Source organism: Convolutriloba macropyga, chromosome 2 (assembly GCF_964194025.1).
Source record: "Convolutriloba macropyga chromosome 2, txConMacr16.3, whole genome shotgun sequence".
Lineage (NCBI taxonomy): Eukaryota > Metazoa > Xenacoelomorpha > Acoela > Convolutidae > Convolutriloba > Convolutriloba macropyga.
The window spans coordinates 45,686,381-45,706,782 of NC_134469.1; the positions used below are offsets into that span (position 1 = coordinate 45,686,381).

The 20,402-nt window shown below is 36.2% G+C and overlaps 1 protein-coding gene across 1 annotated transcript in view; it reads left to right on the forward strand.

The window, feature by feature from the left end:
• LOC142358703 (uncharacterized) overlaps window positions 1-20,402 on the forward strand; it is a 389,942-nt gene that overhangs the window by 132,820 nt on the left and 236,720 nt on the right. The window contains exon 4 of the mRNA XM_075410229.1: window positions 8,691-9,021. Within this exon, the coding sequence (XP_075266344.1) occupies window positions 8,691-9,021 (331 nt within the window). The remainder of the gene's footprint in view (window positions 1-8,690; window positions 9,022-20,402) is intronic.

Sequence of the window (20,402 nt, forward strand, 5' to 3'; positions counted from 1 at the left end):
CCTAGTCTCATTACGGACAGTTGCAATATCTTTTTGAGTGAAGTAGAAGTTAATTTGTTTAATTCAGGTTTTTAGTGATGTTTTTTTGACTTTGTTAAGTTTTTTCAAATACTGTTGACATTTACTTGTGGTTGAAATTAAGGCTCGTTTGTGCTTTTTTGTGTCTTTTCTCGTAGTCTCTTTATTGGTTTATCTTATGCGCCCTCTGAAGCTGTTTTTTAACCCGTTTAGTATTTGGAGTTTAAAGCAATTTTTTTTCATCTTTAATTTTTTTTCGAAAAAAATGATTAATTTTTTGAAGGTTTTCTGTCTCTTCCCTATTTGGAATACAATTTAGTCAAAAATTTGGATGAGTGTGATCGGAAGTTTATGTGCAAACGCACATCATCGAGCCTGTATTAAGATAGAGAATAAGCTCTTTTTGTAAGAAGCACTGTTTTTCCTGTCAAACTGTAGCGTTGTCGCAACAAAGAGGTCGCATCTTCTTTGTAATGAACTAAAATTTGTCACTTCGTTGTTAAGGTTAAGAAATTGATTTTTGGCTTTGATACTTCTTACTTTTCTTTGTTTTTGGACATATGCCCACCTTTGAGGTTTTTTTGACTTGTCACAACCATGTTATTGAATGAAGTCGAAAATGAAATTATCTTTTGTTCTCAGTAAAAAGATTATATAAGGTTTGACATCTTGGTCAGTTTTCTTGCAAATTTTAATTGATTTGTTTGCCTCTAATTTGTCGTACTTTTGTTGTCGTATGTATTCCGGATAATGAACAGTCTTGATGGCTTCCTTTGGAGGTGTATATGAAACTATTTAAAGATTTCAATCCATAGCTGAGGGTTATCACGTTTCTGTTGTTTTTGTGGCCTAGTCTCAATAATGACATTTTGCTTAGTTTTTTGTTTTGAAATGGAATTTAATCTAAGTAGTGGTTTCACGCTTTAAGTAATGGCTCTAGTGCATTGATATCGGAGCTTTTTGAGTATTCGGCCATATTTAAGTTTGATTTTCTGTTGTCTTTTCACATTAACACTGTTAAGATAGGTCAAATTGGGTTTCAAGGCATCGCCACCAAGACTGTTCATCATCCAGACTATATCATACGACAACAAATTGACGAAAAATTTAGCCAAATATTGAAAATCAATTAAATTTCGCAAGAAAATTGTTCAAGATGTCAAACCTTTTATAATCTTTTAACTAAATTATATAAGTTTTTGTTTTGAAATGAAATTTAGTCTAAGTAGTGGTTCCATGCTTAAACTAATGGCTCTTTGTCATTGATATCAGGAGCTTTTATTTTAAAAAAATAATTTTCGAGTATTTGGCCATATTTAAGTTGATTTTTTTTGTCTTTTTACATTAACACTGTTAGATAGGTCACATCGGGGTTCAAGGCATCCCCAATTGTACATTTTTTCATTTTAAGTTGATATATTTGTAATTTTAATGGCATGGACACTGAATTTAGGCAAGTTTTTTGAATTTGTTTTTCTTTTTTTAGTTGCAAGACATATTCCGGATATTGAACGTTCTCAATGGCTCTCCCTGGGTTACAGATGAACCAAAAAATATAACGGTATTTTTCAACTTTGCTATTTTTTTTCTTTGTGTCCACTTGACACCTAGTCTCATTACGGACAGTTCCAATATCTTTTTGAGTGAAGTAGAAGTTAATTTGTTTAATTCAGGTTTTTGGTGATGCTTTTTTGACTTTGTTAAGTTTTTTCAAATACTGTTGACATTTACTTGTGGTTGAAATTAAGGCTCGTTTGTGCTTTTTGTGTCTTTTCTCGTAGTCTCTTTATTGGTTCATCTCATGCGCCCTCTGAAGCGGTTTTTTTAATACGTTTAGTATTTGGAGTTTAAAGCAATTTTTTTTCATCTTTAAATTTTTTTTTCGAAAAAAATGATTAATTTTTTGAAGGTTTTCTGTCTCTTCCCTATTTGGAATACAATTTAGTCAAAAATTTGGATGAGTGTGATCGGAAGTTTATGTGCAAACGCACATCATCGAGCCTGTATTAAGATAGAGAATAAGCTCTTTTTGTAAGAAGCACTGTTTTTCCTGTCAAACTGTAGCGTTGTCGCAACAAAGAGGTCGCATCTTCTTTGTAATGAACTAAAATTTGTCACTTCGTTGTTAAGGTTAAGAAATTGATTTTTGGCTTTGATACTTCTTACTTTTCTTTGTTTTTGGACATATGCCCACCTTTGAGGTTTTTTTGACTTGTCACAACCATGTTATTGAATGAAGTCGAAAATGAAATTATCTTTTGTTCTCAGTAAAAAGATTATATAAGGTTTGACATCTTGGTCAGTTTTCTTGCAAATTTTAATTGATTTGTTTGCCTCTAATTTGTCGTACTTTTGTTGTCGTATGTATTCCGGATAATGAACAGTCTTGATGGCTTCCTTTGGAGGTGTATATGAAACTATTTAAAGATTTCAATCCATAGCTGAGGGTTATCACGTTTCTGTTGTTTTTGTGGCCTAGTCTCAATAATGACATTTTGCTTAGTTTTTTGTTTTGAAATGGAATTTAATCTAAGTAGTGGTTTCACGCTTTAAGTAATGGCTCTAGTGCATTGATATCGGAGCTTTTTGAGTATTCGGCCATATTTAAGTTTGATTTTCTGTTGTCTTTTCACATTAACACTGTTAAGATAGGTCAAATTGGGTTTCAAGGCATCGCCACCAAGACTGTTCATCATCCAGACTATATCATACGACAACAAATTGACGAAAAATTTAGCCAAATATTGAAAATCAATTAAATTTCGCAAGAAAATTGTTCAAGATGTCAAACCTTTTATAATCTTTTAACTAAATTATGTAAGTTTTTGTTTTGAAATGAAATTTAGTCTAAGTAGTGGTTCCATGCTTAAACTAATGGCTCTTTGTCATTGATATCAGGAGCTTTTATTTTAAAAAAATAATTTTCGAGTATTTGGCCATATTTAAGTTGATTTTTTTTTGTCTTTTTACATTAACTCTGTTAGATAGGTCACATCGGGGTTCAAGGCATCCCCAATTGTACTTTTTTTCTTTTTAAATTGATATATTTGTAATTTTAATGGCATGGACACTGAATTTAGGCAAGTTTTTTGAATTTGTTTTTCTTTTTTTGGTTGCAAGACATATTCCGGATATTGAAAGGTCTCAATGGCTCTCCCTGGGTTACAGATGAACCAAAAAATATTTTTCAACTTTGCTTTTTTTTCTTTTTGTCCACTTGACACCTAGGCTCATTACGGACAGTTCCAATATCTTTTTAAGTGAAGTAGATGTTAATTTGTTTAATTCAGGTTTTTAGTGATGCCTTTTTGACTTTGTTAAGTTTTTCAAATGCTGTTTTCATTTACTTGTGGTTGTAATTAAGGCTCGTTTGTGCTTTTTGTGTCTTTTCTCGTAGTCTATTTATTGGTCTATCTCATGGGCCCTCTGAAGCGGTTTTTTTAGTGCGTTTAGTATTGGAGTTTAGAGCTATTTTTTTCATCTTTAATTTTTTTTTTCGAAAAAATGATTAATTTTTTGAAGGTTTTCTGTCTATTCCCTATTTGGAATACAATTCAGTCAAAAATGTGGATGAGTTTGGTCGGAAGGTTATGTGCAAACGCACATCATCGAGCCTGTATTAAGATAGAGAATGAGCTCTTTTTGTAATAAGCACTGGTTTCTGATAGTGATAGCTAGAGCTAATGCGTCTTGTCCCAAAATTTTAAGTACCTGTGACGTCCTTCAAATCATCTTTGTATGAAATCACCTTTGTATGAATAGTCTTTGATCAAACTCCTATCATATGCTTTCTTCTATCATAATTAATTCACTTTTTAGGAAGTGCTTACGTCAACTGAGGATATCCAATTCAAAAAATACTTAAAGGTTTAGTTATGGTCTTTTTCATTGAGTTTGTGTGTACATTTTTTGAGATTCTTGCAGCCGGCAATTTTTGAGAACTGCTGGCAAGAAACTAACACAGAAATTTTTACAAAAACTAAACGAATACTGAAGATTTATAAATTTTTGTTCCGACCCACTTTTGTTCAGTCAATTTTGGCCGATCGATATAATCATCGTAGAGAGTTGTGAGTGGTGTCATTGGCAAGCCCCGTCCAGCGTAGAATATGGAATTAAAAAGATTTGCATTTCATTTTTCAAGGGAGTTATCGAGATTTCAAGTTTTTCTGAACATTCGCCGAATGACAATGCTATCGTTCAAAGTTTCCGTAATTTTTAAACCAAATGTCGTCAATTTTGCTAACATATTTATTGGTGTAATCCTTAAAGGTTTAGGAGGGTTGCGGACCAAGTTTTTTGGCTAGAGTTGATGCTAGTCTTTTTTCAAAATACACTTTTTTCGTCAAAAACGGGGACAAATATGATTTTCCGCCCACTTTCTGTAAATTGGCTGCACGTAGACACCTAAAAACTTCAGACATATTCTTCTTTAAGAGTCTTCTGGAAATATAATTTTGCCGCATTTTGGCAAATTTAAATTGAATGATTATACAAATTGCATTAGTTATTTTTGGTATGCCGAAAGTTTTTTTTAAAAAATTGTTCTATTTCGCAACCACTTGAGCAATTAAGTGTTTTGTTAGACGCACAGCAATATCATGCTGATCTTGATCTCACCATGGATCCTTACAAAAAATATTTCCGCATTTGTTTTCTATGTTAATACTTACAAGAATTTCAAATCAGGGTACAGCATTGAAAAATATCCAGCTGAATATTTCAATTTTGTTGAATATTTTTTGCTTCTATAGGCCGAGACACCGTTCTCCTGCAAATTTTGGTGGATTTTTATTTTTACCTGTGTTTGTCTTTCGTGTTGATGTTGTAAGACATTTACCTGATAATGATAAGTTCGATTGCTTTCACGAGACGTATAATTGAACCTATTTAACGATTTCAGTTTAAGGCTTATTGTTTTAAAGAAAAAGATTTTTTGAACTGTCTCCCTTTTTCTCTCATTTTTGTCATCAGCTAACTCGACTTCATTAATAAGAAGTCTCGGTTACTTGTTGATTCAAACATTAGTTTCTCTGTTCCTTATATGTTTCGACTGATGGCTTCGATCATTTAATTTCATAAGAAATTTTCGTTTTTGAAACTTCAATTTTTGGATTTTTTTTATCACGTAGTCCTTTTATAAGGAAGACACATTGATTTTCAGATGAGAAGCAAGTAATGATTTAGAGTTCTTGCAGATAACATCTTATAATTTTAGTGCCTTCAATTCTGTGATGTCGTAAAATTGTTTTTATTTTGTAGTCTTGTGACTTAAGTCTCATTAAAAACATGCGCATCTGGCTTACCGGGGTGGTGCAATTTAATTGATCCGTTTATTGGAAATTTTATGTCTGTTATGACTTTTGGAACTACTTGATTTCAAAAGCATTTGTTTTTTTGAGCGTTGCCTTTTTCAGCCATCTTTCCTTCGATTTGTAGCTTAGTCTCTGTAAAAACAGGTCACAATCCGTTTTCATTTAGTTGTATTTTCATAACGGTTTTAGTTTCAATCATTCGTTTCTCGGCCTTGTTACTACGAGATTTCATTAAATGTTTTTGATTTTTACTTATTTGTACTTTTTATAGGATTCTTTTTTAAATTTTTTAAAAATTTTTTTAGGATTTCTTTTTTAATTATAACAATAATGGTAGGTACCATTGGCTTTGAAAAATTGCGCAATTGAAAATTTTTAATGTTCTTACTGACAATTTTATGGTTTTAACAGCTTCACTGCCATTTTCGCGCTAAAATTGATTTTTTAAAATTTTGCCGGTATTTGTCCTTTTTGTAGTCTTATAACGTAAACTGGATAACGACAGGTCTCAAATGCTTCCTATGGAGATATAAATCGCCCAAAATTGACTGAACAATTGAGTGAACCATTTGAGTCTGTAGTTCCTCCTCCAATAAAGTGGGTCGGCTTAAATATGTAAGCAACCCATGTTCTGAAACATCGTTATGATCACTCTTTATTATTTTAAGTTTATATCCTTGCTATGTTGTTTTGAGTTGTATCGTGGTGGGAGCCTACAATTAAAAGTCATGTTGATTACTATAAAGTGATTGACGATTTCTTATCAGTGGATAACTGTACAGATAGTTTTCAATCAGTCAATTGGTTTATAACTTTGGCTGAGCAGGTTGCTAATTCACTTCTTCACAGGTTAAGTTGTGTGCAATGAATTAGAACAAATCGAGAGCAATGCTTCGGCGTTTATTATTACTAACAGGAAAGTACTTCCCGTGAAAATTGAGTTACTCAGTTAAACCTTTGATCTGAAAATGTAGGGCTGTGCATAGTTACTTATCACTTTTAAAGTTTTGACTGGAAATAGTATAAAAACTTGACTGACTATCAAGTTTCATCAAACGTAGGACACTTGTAAAGAAAAGCCAACGGGTAATAAATACGTTTTGGGTACAATCAGATGAAAATTTGGCTTAATTCTCTTTTTTGTTGCTCTCTTTGCAGTGCTATCAAAACTGTGCTGTTCAATCTTGAAAAAAACTTATTCAACCATTAATGTATATATTTCATCGCAAACCACCTGATATTGCATTAATATGCAATCCAAACATGTAATTTTTATTGGAATAGTTAATCAAGTTAAGTAACCATCTCCGAAAGAATAGGAAAACTCTCCAACTTTGTATCTTGTTTTCATTATTTGAAATCCTCACTTTACCAAAAGAATATTTCCTTTCATTGATGACAGACTTTGAATCTTAATTGTTCAATCAGCGACAACAAGGATTTGACGTTTTTACTTTGTCAAAATAATCTCTTAACCATCGAGCTGGCTGTTCAGTGAGTTCTCATGACTTCAAACGTGTTGATTGCCAACTGATAATCAGCATTTTTCTGTTTAATTGCTCTCAAAGGAAGTTTTGAGCAATTATATTGCTCTCATTATAATTTGAGGTAATTTTCTGGCTCGGCCCAAAACGGGATAAACAGCTAGCGCCTGGAGGGCAGTAAGTTCTCTTAGAGCCTTTCGTCGTGTCAGACTCTAAGTATGTGATTCGCCCTAATTAATTTCGAGACAATTTCATTGTGTTAAGGGCGGTTCTTAGCTCCCCCCTCACCCCAATCCTACCACTTGCGCATTTTTCCACCCGTAACCTAGCGCGCTCGACCTCCCTTCCGTGCGCTCCAACCCCCCGCCCATATGCGCTCCGCCCTCCACGCTATTCTCTCTAAGCAAGTACTGATAATTTTTGAATGTATAGTAATGAGCAACTGCTGCTGAAGTTCGAAGATGAAAAGGCCAGTTGAAAAATTTTGGATCTTTTCTGTTTGTGTCCCTCCCCCGGTACGTTATGCACCCCCCAGTTACAGAGCACGTGTCATTACATAGTAAATCACTATTCACTGCGTCAAATATGACACTTGCGTTTGAGGGTGCAAAGAATATGCATTCACTAAGCCAGGGGCACAAACGAAAAATATCCAAATTTTTTCCCATAAGACTTTCCTCCCTATTCAAACTACCGACTACACCTCCCACCTACCTGACCCCTCTACCTCTGACAATGGCCGTCTGTTCCCCGTCGGGGGGTTGGCGTTGCCGTCTTCGGTTCTTCAGTTCCTTGGGTTTTGTTGGTTCAAAAAAAGGATCCTTGTTTCAATTTCTTTATTATAGCTGCGAAGCTGTAAGCTGAGCGTAGCTATATTGCGGTGCTCTTGGTTTTTTTTTTGTTTCGTCGTCTGACGCTTCATTTTCGTTTTACATTTGTTCTAGAACATTCTGTCTCGTCACTGCTTAAATGGCTTTTTCGCGCTTGATTTCACGCTTTCTGCGTGACCTAAATTGCGGTTATTCAGAAACAGAATCTGTTCCTAAAACAAATTTGATTGTAAGAACGCAGATTGTATGGTCCGACAGCCGAGTGGTTAAGGCGACTGGCTGTTAATCCGGAGATCGCCGGTTCGAGACGCGACAGGGAAACTTTTTTTGCACCCAAAAACAACCTCCTTTGAAATAAACTTGTAAGTTTTATAGGCGGCGGCGATAACTATTATCAACTCACTTCTGTATCTTTTTCCATCTGTATTTTACGGCACGCAAGTCTATTTCGCAGCTATTCCGGCAATCTGCCGGCTATGTTTTCAGTATTTCTTTTGTTTAGCCACATGCACCTTTGTTTTGCTTGTTTTGGTGTTTATGATTCAAACTTGTCTTAGAAATCAAGTTTACAGCATTTGGACGGGTAAAATATACTTGAAAATTATCACATCGATAACAACCAGTACTCTCATCTATACTTTCCCCAGTTAGTTCCCCCCTCAACCTAAGTACCCCCTATCCATCCCACCCCTCAAAACTTAAACTAAAAGTAGTCGATGCATTTTTAAACACTTGATATAATTTTTTTAGGCTATTAAACTGTTTTTCTTTTCCTTGATATTTATGATTTAGGTAAGGTTTGGTTACTGATCTATATTGCACGACTCTTAGTCATTTCCGGTATTCTACTGGCTACGTTTTTTTGTCTGGCCGATTTGAAAAACATCTGAAAACATCCAGGAAGCATAATTTTGTGGTGTAAAAGGCTATTTTGGTAGGTTTAAGCTAAGATTAAGCCAGCGATAACCAAAGACAGCACGTTGCCATTCGTTTGAGCGCCATTCGTTCAAAGTTATGTTTTATTGTGCAAATGGTGATTGCAGGTGGTAACGCAGCTGCGGGAGGACATCAAAGAAGGAGTCTGCCTAGTCAGTCTCAGCATGGGTACGACGACATCCATCACCACCATCAGGCAGGCTCAGCTGGTGCTAATTTTGGCCAATCAGCACGGGGAGATGACTTGCCTGATAGCGGATACAGATCGGAATCTAATAGGACCACAAGCAGCAAAGACTCCATCGAGAAGCGCAGGCGAGCAGCCAATGCCGAGTATGAATCCCACGTTAACGATCGCCGAGGAAATCAAATGATGCATAAAATGGACTCTATGAATTCAGAGTATTCCGGCTATGCCGACCAGGAAAACTTGTACAGGTTTGAACAATTTTAGATGGATACTTTGCAAGAGCCCGGTTGGTTTTGTGTTGAAGTCCTGGCCTGTTCTTTAAATTAGCCATGTTGCTACTTGAAGAAATCATGCTTGGATGCATGACGGAAGATGAGTTTAATGTTTATGAGAATCAATAAACATGAAGAAGGGATATTGTGGTTAGCTTTGATGTTCTTTTGGCCCAGCCTCGAAGAAGGCCACGACTCTGTAGATTTATTGCGATTCTAAGAGAGGAACTCGTTTTAAACTTATTTCAATTGGCGATCTCAATTTATTGCCAAAGGCTTAGATGAAGTAGTTTTTGCGTTGTTTTGGGTTTTAATAGTCTTTTTTGTGAATTTTTACCCCAGAGTGATATTTGGGTTATTTTCTTTTTATCCATATAATATGTTGGCAGCATTAATTTCGTCAGTTGATAAAAATTAGTGTGGTCTAAGATATTGTACAATGAAGAGTATCGGGAAAGGTGATTCCATTAGAATTCACGCACCATTAGAATTCAATTTAAATTGTGCGTTGGCAAGCAATTCTTTCTCAATTTCTTCGCAAACGAGGGTTATCCGCTAATAATAGCCGCATTAGCTACTCAATCAGCTGTTAATGTTGGCCATTATTATCTATAATTCAAAGTGCCTTTCAGTAAATTCGAGAAGCACAGAAAGTAAAGATTTGTTTTGTTGCTCTCGCAGATTGGTCTTTTAAGTGTGGTTTTGATTGAGCGGGTGAGCAGCTTCGAACTAATAGTTGCGTGACTCTGCTTGAAGTCACCGAGAAGTTCTGGCGTTTATCGAGAACCGCTTGAAGCGGCTCGAGATATTAAGTCAGAATTTTGGGAGTTTTTCTGTTTGCACCACCCCCCCCCCCCCCCCCCCATAACGTTATGCACCCGTTACAGAGCACATGTCATTACAAAGTAAATCATTATGTAAAAAATATGACACGTGGGTCTGGGGGTGCGAATAATATGCACCCATTAAGCTGAGGGGGCACAAACGGAAAAGATCCGAATTTCGAAGTGGTTTCCGCAGAGTCACGTAGCGATGCTTAAAACACGATGCTTAAACGATTTAAAAAGACGGAAGTCAACTTCTGGTCACGCAGGAACTTCTTACATTTTAACTTTTGGTACGACACACTTTCGGCATTTTAAAATGTGCTTGTGAGTGTTTTAAGCATATTTTAGAAGTTCTTGGAAGCCAAGGCAAGTGGAGCTCAAAACCAAGGGCACTTGCGCCCAAGGCTGAGCTCGATTTGTCGAACGCTTCCCAGAACTATACTCTGACTTTTCCGTTTGCACCACTCAGTACGTTATATATGCACCCCCCCCCCCCAGTTACAGAGGCACGTGCCATTACATAGTAATTCATTATGTGAAAATATGACATGTGCGTCTGGGGGTGCAAATATTATGCACCAACTAAGCTGGGGGGCACAAAAGGAAAAGATCCGAATTTTATAGTAAAATTGCAATTCTGCATTATCTCCAAAGAACATTTTTTCATCCAACAATTGAATAACCGCACAATCAAAATAGTTTTTCTCCTGAGTTCCTTGATATTAATGTAGGAGCAAAAGGATCGCAGAGGTCGTCAGCAGGCTCTGTTGTGCCACTCTAAATGTTAGTTTAATTGCTCTTAAATGATGTCTGTTGCAATTATATTAGTCATGTTGTCTTTTTAAGCGATTTTTGCTTGGCTGATTTATCGTCTGACACATGTGACTTTTCGTCCTCAAAAACGGGATAAACAGGTGTCCCAGGGTATTACGTTTTCTTTGGTGTAATAGAATCTAAATATGCGGTTCACCAAAACTGTTTTGGAGACATAGTTTTATGGTGTGAAGTATGAAGTGCGATTCTTAAGAGTTTGAACCCCCACTCCACCCCTCAAACCCCGCACCAACTCAATACTCCCTACCACCAATGCAACCCCTCCCTCTCACCACCAATTCAACTCCTCTCCCCACAGAAATCCCCACACCCCCTGCATATCATTCAACTCGTAGTCCAACGCGGTCTTACTGCCCCCCCACCCCGCCAACTGCAATTTTCCCACCGCAGCGGCCACCCTACGCCCCTTCATTTAAACTAAAGCTAGCTTCGCTAATCCGTAGCTACCTACTGAAGAAGCCAACCGCTCGCCAGTTGTTTCAAGAGCAATTCGTTCGACGTTAGTCGCTTTTTTTTTACTCGCTCTCATACGATGATTGAAGCAATTACTCGAATCGTGTCTTGAAAAATTTTTGCTCGACCGTTTTTGTATTAGAATTTTGTTCGCTGAACCTTTTGACTTATGGTCAGAAATGGCATGAACTCCAAAAAGTTTGAGGGCGCTTAAGTGTCTTTGTAGCTCTCTTAGAATTTCGTTGTAACTTCTAAGTGTAGGATTTTACGAATCTGTTGAGAAAGCCGACTTTTATGTGCTAAGGGCCATATTCTTTTGAACCCCGCTCTTTTTTAGTGTCAGACAACCTATCTTACCCATGCAACCCTCAACTGTTGCCTGATGAGTTTATTAATTGCTCTTGTAGAGAAGCAATTTTTGTAAACGTGTGTCTTTTTATGCAAAATTTTAGCTTGACCGTCTTGACTTTTTGAGTGACTTTTACGCCCTTGACTTTTGTGTTTCGTGTGATCTGAAATTCTCTCTCAATCGCAATTTCAAGCAGTTGAACTCGATTGGCGGCAATTTAATACTAAAAGTCAAGTGAAAAGTGCAGCGAAACTGGTGACATTTTTCACTTTAAATCTTAATATTGGTATATGTTAACCTCTAATATTTTACTATTGAACTTCTTAGTCCCAATTAGGCTCCCCCTCACCCCCCCCCCCCGACGAGCAGGCTGCAGTTGCGTAGAGCTCTCTCTTCGAGAGCAGTCCTTCCGACGTTTAGTCGGTTACGTTTTTATTGACTGAAGTTGGTTGTGCTATGTGATTGTTATTTATTAGCCGCTATCAGCCTCTCAACGACTATTGAAAATGATTTGTATTGTTGAGCTTAACTTAAAAATGAATATAATTTATTTAAACCCCTGAATGGGCAACTATCGGTTTTCAAGACTTAGACCGTATTTCTCCCGATCAAATATGTTATGTATTCTGCCAGTTTTGGGAGTTTTGTGGTTAAAATCCGTTAGTTTAGCACTTTTGGTTGTCTCTCAATTTGATTGATTTTAATTTTGAGTTGTTTTAGCTAAAGAAAATCGGAGTACATTTGAACAAATAATTGCTATTTTGTCTGTTTTTTTTGCCTATTTCTTCGAATTTTATAGTTTTTGCTTTTCTTGATCAATTCTTAATTGAGAGCAATTAAATAGGTTTTACTAATATGAGATGACACTGGAAAGCTAGATAGGGCACTTTTCACTGAAATAAATTATTCAAGTTTTTTAGGTTTTTTTGCTTTTTGAAATTTCTGTATTTTTTCTGGGAAATATTGGGTGGGCGACTGATCTAGCAAAAGAGCTAATTAGAAGTTTTCTCCGTATAATGGTTGGGAAGTTGCATTTTTGTTTTGTAGAGATTTTTTTGTCCTTGATCAGCTTTCCCTTTCCTCGAATTATCTTTTTGAAGCGGTGACATTGTCTGTCAATTGTTACTACCTGTTTTGCTGGATTACAAAGTCTTTTTTCGACAGTTCTTTCAGAGTTTATTTGAATCTTATCTTGTCTTATATTTATTTCAACTGAGTGGAATTTAAATTCTTTTACACATTGATTTATGCAATAAGTGGATACGGTCAATTTCAAAAGAGCAAAATCCAAAGAAACGGGTTAAACCGATAAAGTGTGGTCATTAATTCATAGTACATTAGGATTTCGAAGTCATCAGAGCGATTGATAGCTGACATTAGTATTAGGCTTGGTATTTTCAGTTTAGAAACTGAATTAAGTGTAGTTTCATGATGTAACAGACTGCTCTCTAAATTAGAACACCTTTTGAAACCTGTGAAAATTATGTCTGGTTTTACAGGTTTGAAAGCAGCCGACACCGGGTATTTTCCGACAATTAGCCGGCTATATTTTGATTTAACGACATTTATATATACGGCGCTTTGTGAAACTTCCCCTTCCACATACACATCGTTTTTGATTGTTCTTATCCAATTTTGGTTTGGCGTTAGAATATGAATTTATCCTCTAGTACATAGCCTGGGTCTTATGCCTTGTAAACGCGTAGGAAACATTTGTTGATTAATTAGTCAATGTAATTTAGTTTGGTCTTGTTTTTCGATTGTACAGGTTTTTGTGGTCCTTACTTATAAGTTTTGGTCCTTACTTATAATTGTAAACGTGTCTTTTATGCAAAATTTTCGGTTAGTGGCGTGATAGCCGAGAGGTAAGGTGTGTGATTCACACGCCAGTAATTGAGAGTTCAATCCCCTGCATCCGTGAAGCTGTCTGTGTAAGGATGAGCTCTTACTTAACCATAGCTTCAGGTTGACCATAGCCTGACCAGTGTTGGCTGCAATAATGGTACCACATGAAAGTCTCAGACGCAAAAAAAGTGGCCATAGTTACCAAATAAAGAGCATTCATGCTCACCAAATGAACAGTCTGGGATGTGGGTAATAATTAAAAATTGACAGCTGAGAACATGCTACTGTTAATACACTACAGACTGAAAGCGTAATGCTGTTCCGCTTCGATTACGCAGAAACACGTTTAATAATTGCTCTCAAATGCAGTTTGTAGCAATTATTATTACAGCTGCGAAGCTGTAAGCTGAGCGGAGCTATATTGCGGTGCTCTTGGTTTTTTTGTTTTGTCGTCTGACGCTCCTTTTTCGTTTTACATTTGTTCACACAGCAATGCTGAAAAAGTCAAATTTTCTGAATGACTTTTTCCTCTCACTAACGACATTTGCGTGCGTGACGTCATTTCTCATTCTCTCTCTAGCAAAGGTTTTAAGATCATTTGCCTGATAAGATTTTGATCATACGTGACTTACAACACTCAATAAAATGACTTTTCCACTTTTTATCTAGCTTTTTATCAAGTTTTTTTGAAAGGTTTTGTCATTTTTTCAAGGTTTTTTTTCAGCCTCAAGAGCCAATGAACATCCTCTAGGGTTTGAAAATGTTTTCATTTACCCCCACCCCATTATTGCACCACCCCCTCCCCCACCATTACTATATGCGCCCCCACCCCTTGTTTCTAGCTACTGACGAACAACCACTCGCTAAAAACACGTCAATTTATACTATTTTACAATTTCTTTCAATCTTTTTGAAATTTTTTGACTTTTTATTTTTATCGGCCCTTGGTATCAGGGAACCTCCTCTAGGTTTTAGTAATAGGTTACTGCATAGTTTCTAGTGACAATGGAATGGTTTAATCATTTTAACATCACGAATTTTTGCAATTTTTTTTTTGACAAAACGTGGAATTTTTTCAAATTATTTGACATTTATTTTTCCTTGTTCAGCTCTTTTTAGACCCAGGGGCCAGAAAATATCCCAAGTTTAATTTCAATTAGTTTAAGGTCAAAGGAACTTATGTGCGCAGTAAAGGTCCCTAATGAGAGGCTTCTGCGGAATGAATTTTAACAAGCTTTATTAATTTATCACTGAATGTTTTTTTACCTAGTTTTTTTTAGCGGCGTCAATTTTTTTTCAATTTAATTCTGTATTTGTTTCTATCTCTATTATAAGGCACGCAGGTCTATTCTTTCGCAGCTATTCCGTTAATCTGCCGGTTATTTTATTAGTCCTGTCGGTCTTTTTTAATGCGATTTTTCGCTTGACCGATTCTTCATCTGACGCTTTTGGCTTTTCGTCCTCAAAAACGAGATAAACAGGTAGCTCCCAGCGGGCTTTAAGTGCTCTTAGAGCTTTTCAGCTGTGTTTCAGCTCAAACTGTTTTGGAAACTTATACTTATGGTGTGAAGGGCGGTTCTTAGAGGTCGAAGACACCCCCACACACTTTTGTCCCCACCACCCCCCCCCACTTTTGTCCCCACCCCCACCCCCACCCCCTCCGCTCTGTTGCCCCCACGCTGCGCTGTTGGGTTATTCGGTTAACGTTAGTCGGTTATGTTAAATATTTGCTGGTTGGTAGCAATTATTTGGGTCCTGTTCGTTTATATGCTATTTTTCGGGTGATGAATTTTTCGTCCGACGTTTTGGACTTTCTGTTCTCAAAAACAGGATAAATAGTTAACGTTCGGAGGGCATTAAGTTCTCTTACAGACTTTCGGCTGACTAGATTCTACGAATCTGATTCGCCGAAACAGTTTTGGAAACAAAAATTCACGGTGTGAAGGCGTGGTCGTCTGATAGTTTTTTTTCGTCTGAGCATTGGACCTCTCTTCCTCAAAAACGGGATAAACATGTTAATCCCGGAGAGTATCAAGTCAATGAGCTCTACCGGTGTCTAAGCTTACAATTCTACAAAGCTGCTGAGAAGACACCAATTCAAAGTTCATAGTGTTTTTGGGGGTTTGGAGTCCGCAACACCCCCAATCTTACCCAACCGTCGACATCCGTTCTCATTGCAGCACTAACCCTGGACGCTCCCGCCCACTCCGGTCCTCAAAACCCACGCTTTCCAAACACTTTCCAACTCTCCGCCTGAACAATGCTTGCCTCCCTTGGCCCAAGTTGGCTACGGACAAAACCAATCGTTGCCGGTTGTTTGATAGCAATTCGCCCGTCCGGTTATTTTTTTGCTCATAAATTTTATGTAAAAGTTCATGAAAACGCTTATCTTAGATATTTCATGGAAAGCTATCAAATTATTTTGTAGAAACTTAAGTTAGTGTGTGCGCCATATAATTTTTGGGTACATAATAAAAGCAAGTTTAGTTTTGTAAGTAGCAAAAATTGCTTTAAATAAAAGTTAGATTTGGGCTTAATTTTCATTATTAAAGAGGTAGCACTCAGAGGGCATTAAGTGCTCTTAGAGCCTTTCAGCTCTGTTTCAGCTCAAACTATTTTTGAGACTTATGCTTATGGTGTGAAGAGCGGTTCTTAGAGGTTGAAGACCCCTCCTCTGTTGACCCCACCCGCTATTGCCAGCACGCCCCCACCCCCCGCGCTTTTACACCCACTCCATTGTTGCACCACCTCCTCCCCCATCAGCAATAGGTGCGCCTCCACCCCCGGTTTCTAGCTACTGACGAACAACCACTCGCTAAAAACACGGCAATTTATACTATTTTACAATTTCTTTCAATCTTTTTGAAATTTTTTGACTTTTTATTTTTATCGGCCCTTGGTATCAGGGAACCTCCTCTAGGTTTTAGTAATAGGTTACTGCATAGTTTCTAGTGACAATGGAATGGTTTAATCATTTTAACATCACGAATTTTTGCAATTTTTTTTTGACAAAACGTGGAATTTTTTCAAATTATTTGACATTTATTTTTCCTTGTTCAGCTCTTTTTAGACCCAGGGGCCAGAAAATATCCTAAAGGGTTTGATAATAAGTTACTGACAATTTTTCATTGGCCATGGAATATTTTTCAACTTTTTAATGTCACAAATTTAAGCTTTTTATTTTGATAAAACTAGCTTTTTATCAAGTTTTTTTTGACTGTGTTTGTCATTTTTTCAAGTCTTTTTTTAGCTTCAAGGGCCAATAAACCTCCTCCAGGGTTTCAAAATGGGTTACTGGATAATCTCTAGATGTAATGGAATGTCTTGCAAGATTTAAACGTCACGAAGTTTAGCATTTTTTTTTGACATTCTTAGCCATATTTTTTCAAATTTTTATATCTAGTTATTATTCAGGTTTTCTGAGCCTCAAGGGTCAGAAAACCTCCTTTAGGGTTTTGATAATAAAATACTAGAATATTTTTGTTGGTCATGGATTAATTTTCAACTTTTTAATATCACAAGTTTTTGCAATTTTTTTTAAATTGCAATTTTTTAATGTTTAATTTTTTGGTCATTTTTTTCTCTAGATTTCTCTAGCCCCAACGGCCATGGAACTTCCTTTAGGGTTTGATAACTTGTTACTGCATAGTTTATAGATGCAATGGAATGTTTTTGAAGACTTTAATATCACGAATTAAAGCAATTTTTTAAATTTTTTGTAATGTTTTCACGTTTTTGATTTTTTCCGCCACCAGGGGCCCTGGGACCTCCTCCATGGTTTGATAATAAGCTGCTGCATAGTTTCTACAGTTAATGGGATGTTGATTAAAGTTTTTTTACTCCAGTTTTAGTGTTTTTGGATAAAATTTCAAATTTTCGAAAAATTTTCTTGTTTCAAGTGTATGGATCTTTATGAGCCCGTGAAACTATTTCATGCTTTAAACAGGGATACTGGATAGTCTCTTAAGACAAGGAAATAGTTATCAAAATATTAATATCTTGAATTTTTGCAAGTTTTTATTCAAATTTGCAATTGTTACCAATATTTTCTAATATTTTTTTGTCCTTTTCTGAGTTTATCTACCATTAATGGCCAAAGTCTCGGAGATCGATTACTTGACAGAATTTTTGACAAAAAATTTGATTTGAACGTTTGTTTACTGCGAAGTTGTACCTCTTTTTTGTACTTATGCTTATGGTGTGAATAGCGGTTCTTAGAGGTTGAAGACCCCTCCTCTGTTGACCCCACCGGCTATTGCCAGCACGCCCCCCCCCCGCGCTTTTACACCCACTCCATTGTTGCACCACCCCCTCCCCCATCAGCAATAGGTGCGCCTCCACCCCCGGTTTCTAGCTACTGACGAACAACCACTCGCTAAAAACACGGCAATTTATACTATTTTACAATTTCTTTCAATCTTTTTGAAATTTTTTGACTTTTTATTTTTATCGGCCCTTGGTATCAGGGAACCTCCTCTAGGTTTTAGTAATAGGTTACTGCATAGTTTCTAGTGACAATGGAATGGTTTAATCATTTAAACATCACGAATTTTTGCAATTTTTTTTTTGACAAAACGTGGAATTTTTTCAAATTTTTTGACATTTATTTTTCCTTGTTCAGCTCTTTTTAGACCCAGGGGCCAGAAAATATCCAAAAGGGTTTGATAATAAGTTACTGACAATTTTTCATTGGCCATGGAATATTTTTCAACTTTTTAATGTCACAAATTTAAGCTTTTTATTTTGATAAAACTAGCTTTTTATCAAGTTTTTTTGACAGTGTTTGTCATTTTTTCAAGTCTTTTTTTAGCTTCAAGGGCCAATAAACCTCCTCCAGGGTTTCAAAATGGGTTACTGGATAATCTCTAGATGTAATGGAATGTCTTGCAAGATTTAAACGTCACGAAATTTAGCATTTTTTTTGACATTCTTAGCCATATTTTTTCAAATTCTTTACATCTAGTTATTATTCAGGTTTTCTGAGCCTCAAGGGTCAGAAAACCTCCTTTAGGGTTTTGATAATAAAATACTAGAATATTTTTGTTGGTCATGGATTAATTTTCAACTTTTTAATATCACAAGTTTTTGCAATTTTTTTTAAATTGCAATTTTTTAATGTTTAATTTTTTGGTCATTTTTTTCTCTAGATTTCTCTAGCCCCAAGGGCCATGGAACTTCCTTTAGGGTTTGATAACTTGTTACTGCATAGTTTATAGATGCAATGGAATGTTTTTGAAGACTTTAATATCACGAATTAAAGCAATTTTTTAAATTTTTTGTAATGTTTTCACGTTTTTGATTTTTTCCGCCACCAGGGGCCCTGGGACCTCCTCCATGGTTTGATAATAAGCTGCTGCATAGTTTCTACAGTTAATGGGATGTTGATTAAAGTTTTTTTACTCCAGTTTTAGTGTTTTTGGATAAAATTTCAAATTTTCGAAAAATTTTCTTGTTTCAAGTGTATGGATCTTTATGAGCCCGTGAAACTATTTCATGCTTTAAACAGGGATACTGGATAGTCTCTTAAGACAAGGAAATAGTTATCAAAATATTAATATCTTGAATTTTTGCAAGTTTTTATTCAAATTTGCAATTGTTACCAATATTTTCTAATATTTTTTGTCCTTTTCTGAGTTTATCTACCATTAATGGCCAAAGTCTCGGAGATCGATTACTTGACAGAATTTTTGACAAAAAATTTGATTTGAACGTTTGTTTACTGCGAAGTTGTACCTTTTTTTTAATTTTGCCTTTTTCAGTTTTCTATATGTTTTTTTTAACAAGGCTAGAAAACTAGAAGTTGCGGAGTGGAATCCCATCATGGAAAATATTCCTGTCTCTCTTTCTCTCTCTGTCGGTTAAGGTTTCTATCCTTCTTTTTCTCGTTCACGTTTTATCTTTCTCTCGTTCTCTCCCACTCTATCTCGCTCTCTCTCTCGTTTTTTTCATTTTCTCAAGTTTTTTCTCTTTTTTTTTCATTTTCTCTCTCAAGTTTTTTGTCATTTTTTCAATGTTTTTTCAGCCTCAAAAGCCAATGAACCTAGGGCAAAAGCCAATGAACCTTCTCTAGGGTTTGCAAATGGGTTACTGGATAATTTCTAGATGTAATGGAATGTCTTTTGCACTTTAAAATGACTTTAATTTCAATTAGTTCAAGGTCAAGGGAACTTATGTGCGCAGTAAAGGTCCCTAATGAGCTGAATGTTTTTTACCCGGTTTTTTGAGCGGCGTAGATTTTCAATTTAGATCTATATCTGTTTCTATCTGTATTATATGGCACGCAGGTCCATTCTTTCGCAGCTATTCCGGCAATCTGTCGGCTATGTTATTAATCCTGTCGGTCGTTTTTATGCGACTTTTCGCTTGACCGATTCTTCATCTGACGCTTTTGTCTTTTCCCCAAAAAGAAATAAAGATGTAGCGCTCAGGGGGCATTAAGTGCTCTTAGAGCCTTTCAGCTCAAACTACTTTTGAGACTTATGCTTATGGTGTGAAGAGTGGTTCTTTGGGGTTGAAGACCCCTCCTCTGTTGGCCTCACCCACTATTGCCCCCACGCCCCCACCCCCCGCGCTTTTACACCCACTCCATTGTTGCACCACCTCCTCCCCCATCAGCAATAGGTGCGCCTCCACCCCCGGTTTCTAGCTACTGACGAACAACCACTCGCTAAAAACACGGCAATTTATACTATTTTACAATTTCTTTCAATCTTTTTGAAATTTTTTGACTTTTTATTTTTATCGGCCCTTGGTATCAGGGAACCTCCTCTAGGTTTTAGTAATAGGTTACTGCATAGTTTCTAGTGACAATGGAATGGTTTAATCATTTTAACATCACGAATTTTTGCAATTTTTTTTTTGACAAAACGTGGAATTTTTTCAAATTATTTGACATTTATTTTTCCTTGTTCAGCTCTTTTTAGACCCAGGGGCCAGAAAATATCCAAAAGGGTTTGATAATAAGTTACTGACAATTTTTCATTGGCCATGGAATATTTTTCAACTTTTTAATGTCACAAATTTAAGCTTTTTATTTTGATAAAACTAGC